At 56.5% G+C, this 7,446-nt stretch overlaps 2 protein-coding genes across 18 annotated transcripts in view; one reads left to right on the top strand and one right to left on the bottom strand.

The window, feature by feature from the left end:
- MAPT (microtubule-associated protein tau) overlaps positions 1-2,225 on the top strand; it is an 84,485-nt gene extending 82,260 nt beyond the window's left edge. For all 15 annotated transcript variants that reach the window (XM_012726183.1, XM_012726181.1, XM_012726182.1 and 12 more), the window contains one exon: positions 501-2,225. In XM_012726183.1, the coding sequence (XP_012581637.1) occupies positions 501-716 (216 nt within the window). In that variant the 3' untranslated portion in view covers positions 717-2,225. The remainder of the gene's footprint in view (positions 1-500) is intronic.
- Positions 2,226-5,227: 3,002 nt separating this feature from the next.
- Positions 5,228-7,446, bottom strand: part of KANSL1 (KAT8 regulatory NSL complex subunit 1) — a 129,893-nt gene continuing 127,674 nt past the window's right edge. For all 3 annotated transcript variants that reach the window (XM_012726492.1, XM_012726491.1, XM_004684053.2), the window contains one exon: positions 5,228-7,214. In XM_012726492.1, coding sequence (XP_012581946.1) covers positions 6,987-7,214 — 228 coding nt within the window. In that variant the 3' untranslated portion in view covers positions 5,228-6,986. The remainder of the gene's footprint in view (positions 7,215-7,446) is intronic.

The following is a 7,446-nucleotide window of genomic DNA, read 5'->3' as shown; positions in this document are numbered from 1 at the left end:
GTGCGGGCAGCCTGCCTTTGCCAGTGGCTTCAGGTTTCACCAAAGGCTCAGAGGTGTGAGGGCCCAGCCAGGTTGGGCTGACTGTCCGCAGACTCCCTCCTGCTCACTTCTGCCCATGCTCCCGGAGCTTCCCTGGCATCTCCTGCCGCTGAAACCTCCGAGCTGTGGCCTCACTTCGGCCTTTAAAAGGCCCTTATCAGCCTGCGCAGCTCCCAGCCCCTGCACAGCTGCGGCCTCTTCCGGGCTCACACGGATCCCAGGCCCCTTGCGCAGGGGTAGCCAGAAAATCTCAGAAAACCGGGGTGCCAAAAGCTTGTGAATATTGTGACACACATGAGCGCTTGCACAGGAGTGGACCCCCTCTGGAAGGACCTCACAGTGGGTCAGTGCTTGGGCGGCGGGGCGCAGGGCTCCACCCCCACGGCCCCGGTTTTTTGGGGGGGGCCGCGGTCGGAGCTCACCCCCTCTCCCCTCCCCATTCCCGCCCGCCTCTGCTGCAGATCGAAACCCACAAGCTGACCTTCCGCGAGAACGCCAAAGCCAAGACGGACCACGGGGCGGAGATCGTGTACAAGTCGCCCGTGGTGTCGGGGGACACGTCCCCGCGGCACCTCAGCAACGTGTCCTCCACGGGCAGCATCGACATGGTAGACTCGCCCCAGCTCGCCACCCTCGCCGACGAGGTGTCTGCCTCCCTGGCCAAGCAGGGTTTGTGATCAGGCCCCCGGCGGTCACTAATCGTGGAGAGAAGAGTGAGAGTGTGGGAAAAAAGAATGATGACCTGGCCCTTCGCCCTCTGCCCTCCCTCAGCTGCTCCTCACAGGTCTGGTCACCGGTTAGTCACTTAACCTGCTTTTGTGCTCGGCTTTGGCTCGGGACTTCAAAATCAGTGATGGGAATAAGAGCAAAAATTCCAGCTTTCCAAATTGATGGGTGGGCTCCGCAGAATAAAATATTTTTAAAAAACGTCTGAAAAGGTGGCCACACCCAACCTTTCCTTGGGCAATGAGTTTGGATTCTTCCCCCCCCCCCTCTGAGAAGAGGGAGGAGGAGAGGCTCTGAAAACTGATTCTGGGGAATTTCAAGGGACTGGGGGGCCCCTCCTCTGGCCCCACCCTGGGGTGTCACAGAGACAGCGGCAGCAACAAAGGATTTGAAACTTGGTGGTCAGGAGCCACCTGGCGGGAGGGCAGTGTCGGGGAGCGGGGAGGCGGGGCAGGGGCGCGCGGGGGCGGGAGAGTGCGGTTGAGTCAGCGCGGACCTGCTCCCTGCCCGCGAGGGGGTGCAGGGCCAGGGCCGCAGCCACCAACCCCCGCAGCACTCCTGGACAGACGAGCGGCCCAGCAGCCCACTGCGCCCCGTGGGCACCTGGCTCCAGGCCCGCCCACGCCGCGCCGGCCAGCCAGAGGGTGGCCCCCGTGGACTCCGTCCCCAGAGAAGTCTGACCTTGACGTCCTGAGCGCTGGCCTCTTCCTCCCTCCCTGCAGGGAGGGGATGATGGGCCCTGGGGCCTCCCTCTGCCCCATGGAAACCAGAAAGCCGGTTTTGTTGAGTTCTGAAGGTTGGAACTGCAGCCACGATTTTGGCCACCTCACGGATCTGGGACTTTAGGGCTAACCAGTTCTCTTTGTAAGGACTTGTGCCTCTTGGGGGACATCCGCCTGTTCCCAAGCCTGGGCCCCAGCATCTCTGGAGCGCTCGGGGTCCGGGAGGTGGGTCCTGAGCCTCCACCCCTCCCACGGCCACTGCAGCCCCCGCCTGCCCCGCCATGCCTGTGTGTCTGCCGTGCGGAGCTCATCACTGCCTGTACCCTCATGACGTCACACTGTCCCAGTACCCAGCCTCACCACCCTGTTCTCAGCAGGGGACATTGTTACTCTAAGGGGCGACAGGAAAGCAGGGAAAGCCCAGCACAAGGTGGGCGCTCTGCTTCACTCGTCCAAGCAGCACGTCCTTCACAATGAACAAAGCTGATGACTTGACTGGGTTCCCTGCCCCACCTCCCAGGGCGGGGCTCAGCGAGCACCCCTCGTCTGGGCCTTGCTGACTGGGTGCGCCTTCCTCCCCACCCCAGAGGGCCGGGTCCCCTTCTCCAGTCAGCTGGCAACAGGTGGGACTTCCTGACTGCTGGAGCCGGCCCGGCCTGGGCAGGCCAGGCCCTCGGGCTGGACCACGCTCCTCTCCCCAGTTGCAGCCCAGTTCGAGACAGCCAGCCTCTCAGCCCAGTGCAGCTCACCCCGAAGTGCAGAGTCGCCCCCCAGCCCCCGAGGGACGCGCCCCTTTGGAAATGGCTCTCCCCGTCCCAGCTGGAAGCAGCGCTGTCTGCCCGCTGGAGCAGCTGAACGTCGCCCGCCCTCCCTGCCTACCTGCACCCTGTCGTGTGGTCGTGGGGTTTGTCTGTTTATGCTTGGATTTGCCAGAGTGACTATGCTAGTGGAAAGACAAAAAACAAAAAAACAAAAAAACAAAAAAAAAAACGGATGCATGTATCTTGAAATGGTACCTGGCCCACCCTCGCGGGTCCTCGGTGTCTCCCACCCCACCCTGGGACTTGGCTCCAGGCAGCTGGTGGGCCATCCCGGTGGGCCTCCGACTGTTGAAAGGATTCATCGGCATCTGGGACCCAACAGTCCGGATTCTGACCTCGGAGAACCCTCAGCCTCAAAGGCCTGAAGCAGAAGCTGTGTGCCCTGCTCCCTGCCCAGGGCTTCCTCTCTCGGGCAGAGCGTCCTGCTTTGTGGCTGGCCTGGTTGCAGCATGAAGATGACCCTCTCTGGAGAACGAACCCACAGCAGCCCCGGGGCATCCAGCTCCCAGAATGAGGAGAAGGCACAGCCCGGGCTGGAGAGGTCTGCAGCCCCTTTCCCACCCGCCCCTCCACCCCCCAGCTCCTGGAGCCTCTGTGCAGCCCACCCCTCAGCCCGGGTCCACTCCAGGCTCTCCCTCTGGAAGGACTTGGCCGCGGCTTGGCACGGATTGCCTGTCCTGGACTCGCCCCTGCCTGCCTAAGGAAGAGCAAGCCAGGAGGAGGCGCCATTCCCAAAGCCTTGGCCACAACTCCAGCGGCCCTGCAGGAGGCCCACCTGGCCCCAGGCAGGGAGTAGCCTTTGTAGAAAATGGGTTTAAAGGAATTGCGCAGCCTTGGTCCCAGTTCAGCTTCTGGGGGCTGGTTAGTAGGAGTCGGGAGGGGGGGGTTCCCCTCAGCTGCTGGAGGCTTCACTTGTAGCCAGAGCTTTCTGTACAAGGATTCGTCTGGACCCAGGATGTTCACCGTGGTTCTCCACTGTCTAATCCCTGCTGTTCTTAGAAGGTCCCAAGGAAGAAAAAGATGCAGTTTAAAGTTGAGGGCTGTCAGAGACGGGCAGCATTTCTGTGTCTCTCCCGGCTTCCTCTTTCTGCTCTTCAGCTCTGTATTCCAAGGGCCTTCTTCAGAGGGTGCTGTGAACTCTCTCATGGGGTGGCTATTGGGGTGAGCCCAAACGTCATGGCTTAGGGTGATGGGGTCAGTGCTGGCAGAAAGATGTCAAAGGGATGCTGCCTTGTGACCTTAAACGAGGACAATCCCAGGGCTGGATGCTTGCCCAGCTGGGGGCCCCCACCTCCACAGCCACATCCCATGGGTGGGCCAGATAAATTATGCTGTCCGACTGGTTCCTTCAAGCTCCCCCCTCTATCAATAGTTCCATTTAAATTGATTTTGGTGGGAGACTGTATTCTGTTTGCGAATGCTTGTTGTGCTATGGGGGGAGGGGGGAGGACCTGTAAGATAGTACCAAGGGCGAAAGGGAAGTCTTGGGGTGCAGCAGATAAACCGCGTGTAACCCTTTCCTTCACAATGCCAACCACATTTGCTAGAGGCAGTGAGGCAGGTGGAGTTGTCTGGAGAGGGGCTGCTCCAGCCTGCTGCAGTGCGTGGCCCAGGCCCACGTGCCGTCTCTGGCAGGATGGCACTCTCCACCACCACCGTCTGGAGGCACCAGACTCGCAGCCCCGACATTAACACTTGCCAAGATCTCTCCCTGTACTCCTTTATCTTTGTCCCCAAAGTAAAGCCAGGGGAGGTGGAGGTGGAGATCATCAGCTTGCCCCTTCTACAGACTTTGGCTTTCGAGACTTCGGCTTTTTTCAACTTTGAGAAGGGTTACCCTGGGCACTGCCTCAGTCTCAACTACTGGACTTCGCCCTGTGAACCTGCAATGTTGGGCAGGAAAGTTTCTGGCACTTGCAAGTCCCATTATTTCTTAGGTAAATTTGAGGGTGGGGGGAGGGACACAGACCATCTTAGCTTAGCTTCCTGTCTGTGAATGTCCATAATGGTGTATTGTGTTTTAACAAATGATTTACACTGACTGTTGCTGTAAAAGTGAATTTGGAAATAAAGTTATACTGATTCAATAAGGTCTCTGTGCATGGATTCAAATGACCAGAACAGTTTCAAGAGGTACCGTTCCCAAGTCCTGTCCCAGTCTGTGTGCCCAGCCCATCTCCTCCCTGTTAAGGACTTACCAGCTCTCTGGGGCCCTGAAGATGAAAGCCATTTTGAGATGAGCCCACTTCCTGCTGATTCATTCTGGCCTCGGCAAACCATCCAGCTCTAACTCAAAGGGCAACACCCTTGTGACTGAGCTCACCAGGCTGCACTCTGTTTGCGGGCCCCACACCATAGTGTGCTCAAACGTAGGGCTGGGGGGGAGCATGTTCCCCTCATCTTCTCTTCCCAGGAAACCAACGCAGAGCCCCAGGCTGAATGAGAAGGGTAGGCCGAGCCACTAAATGAATGGCTCAGGTCCTCCCAGGCCTGTGTTTCTCTCTCCTTTGGTGCCATATCACAGACTGGGGAATGTCTATTAATCCAGGTGTAGGAACATCAGAAACAAAGAGCAGTAACCCATCATACTGTTGCTAGTAATCAGGCGCAGGTGGTAACACTGCAGGCCAAGAGCTTTAAGCACAGGCCCTAACTGCAACCGCAGAGGCAGCACCAGGGTAGCCAGAGAAACGCTGCCCCAGTGCACGGCAGCGGACAGGCAGCGCACTGGCTGGCTGAGCCTCACACCCTGAAAGGTGGAGGTTTCGTGAAAGCAAGTGTGCCTGCTTATTTATATCTTGTGCAAAGAAAATGAAGCACCAGCCTCCTCAGAAGATGCTCTGATCTCAAGCAGCAATTCAGAAGCAGCTCAGGCTCCAATGTAAGACTACGTTCACGACCAACCCCAGATAGGCACGATCGCCACTAGAAAGCGACTCAGAGCCAGAACTGCTGTCCGCAGCGCCCCCTGCTGGGGGAGCAGCCCCAGCCTCCCCCCGGTGACTAGCAGATGACTCCACCAGATCTTGAACAGAGGCATCTCGCGGTTCAGAGCGTGTCAGGAGACCTGGGAACTCTCCAGCAGGGTGTGTCCCTAAGCTGCCACCACGGCCACGCCCAAGGTCAAGAAAAGCCCAGCACACAACATTCTGTAACTTTTTTTTTATTATTTTTTTCAATTTTTCCTTCCTTTTTTTTTTTTAAGCACTAGTTTGTGCTTTGCGAACAGAATCAAGACATTAACAAAGATCAGCTTCTCTGAAGAAAAGCATTTCTATAGAACAAAGACAGCTACATGTTTCGCTGCCAATACACAGCTCAAAGCAGGAAAAGAAAATATTTACAAAATACAAGTTTTTTTTTCCATTTTTGTTTTTGTCTTTTTTTTTTTTTTACAATGCTAAAAGGGTTATTCAGAATTTTCAACCTTATAAATAGAAGAAGCACTTTATGCATAGGGATATGGTGCATTATTGTTTTTTAAAGAAACAATGACAAACCCTTTAACTTGCAAACAGAATCAAAAATAATCACTAATGTTGAAAATTGTGAAAAAACCCCAACCATTAAGCAGTTTGTCTACTATTTTTTATGATTACAAAATGGCCACCAAAAAAAAAAAAAAAAAGTCCTCATCGTGCCCCTTTTTGGTGATGTGATCATACATGAGGCAGGCACACTTGGTTAACCAGGGGCTGCAGGGTGGTGATGGGAACCACAGCTAGGACCAGACAATGTTCCACAAGCAAGGGGCGCTTGACGAGCGCGCGCCTGACCAGCACGGCAGGGGCAGTATGGAGGCGCCCGACTGACGGAGTCAGTGGAACAGACGTACACAGGGAGCTGCTGCTCGTTTCCCAGACGCCCCGGACTGCGGGGGGTGGGAACGAGGTTAAGTAGTCCTAACCCTACCTTCATAGACAGGAAAGGTGCTAAAAAAAAGTGTGTGTGTGTGGTGGGTGGGGTAGGGGGAGGCCCGGGGGGCGGGGGCCAGTACAGGGGACAGATGAGGCACGGGAGGGCAGGATGGGGACCTGAGCAGCCGCAGCCAGGACACTGCAGTTAAGGAGTACAACAGATGACCACAGCAGAGGACATCCAAAATGGGTCTCCACGATCTGAGTGGGATGGGAAAGCCATTCTGTTGGCTGAGAGCTCGACGGGAACAGCTGGCACCTACGACCAAGAGGCTCTGGTGGGGTGCTTGGGGACCCAGCCAGGGGTCTGGCTAATTCAGGCCACAGATGGGGGGGCCTCCAGCGCAGAGCCGCTCTTTCCCACCTTAAAATGAGGCCACGCTGAGCTGGAACTTTCCCCTCTCTCTGCCCACTTGGTGTTTCCACCTGCCCACAGGTGCGAGGGGGAGGGGCGGTCATCTAACATGGCTAAGTCCAGTGATTCAACAGTGCAGAGGAGGCGCCAGGACCAGGCCAGCGGGTGTGAGCCCAAACTTCTGTTTGCCAACAAGAGGAAGTGCTCAGGTGTGTGACAACAAAACATGGAAACAAATAAAACAAAAATCAAAACAAGAAAAAAATACCAAAGTAGAATCTAAATTCCTTAAATTCACTAAAAACTGTGAAAATTTCCGGCATATGATGTTTGAATATCAAACGCAGAGATTTCTGAAGCTTTAATGCCAATAGTTAGTGAGTCTGTTTAGATTCTTGTATCCTGCTCATCTGTGAGTTGGACGCTGGGCTGTGACTGCCGCCGCCAGGTGCCGACTCTTGGGGGGGACGACAGGAGGTGACGTGGGCGCCACCTCTGTCTCCCGGCCAGTCCTGCTGCCTGAGGCGCGCCGAGTGCAGCGGGCCGCCCGCTCCTGCGCATCCAGCGGGTCCTCGCACTCTGCCTGAGGACTGTACGCCAGAGGGAAGGTCCGCCGCTCCCACGGCTGCACAGACTGTGGGCAGACAAGATGATGCGTGGTGAGGACCCAGCACCGCCTGCCTGGCCCCAAGGCCCAACCCAAAATGTGTGGACTGAACTGGTGAGCAATCCCCGCTGGGACTCCTGGGAAGCCTCTGCACAGTGAGGCCAGCGTCAGGGTACTCTCGAAAGGTGAATTTCACGTGCAGCCCTTTCGTCCCCTTCAAAGTGAGGAGGGGGAGCCAGAAGATGAAGAGTTATCTTCA

This window comes from Condylura cristata, unplaced genomic scaffold (genome assembly GCF_000260355.1).
Source record: "Condylura cristata isolate star-nosed mole 26May11 unplaced genomic scaffold, ConCri1.0 scaffold00017, whole genome shotgun sequence".
Classification (NCBI taxonomy): Eukaryota; Metazoa; Chordata; class Mammalia; order Eulipotyphla; family Talpidae; genus Condylura; species Condylura cristata.
This window is presented reverse-complemented; position numbering and strand designations above follow the sequence as displayed.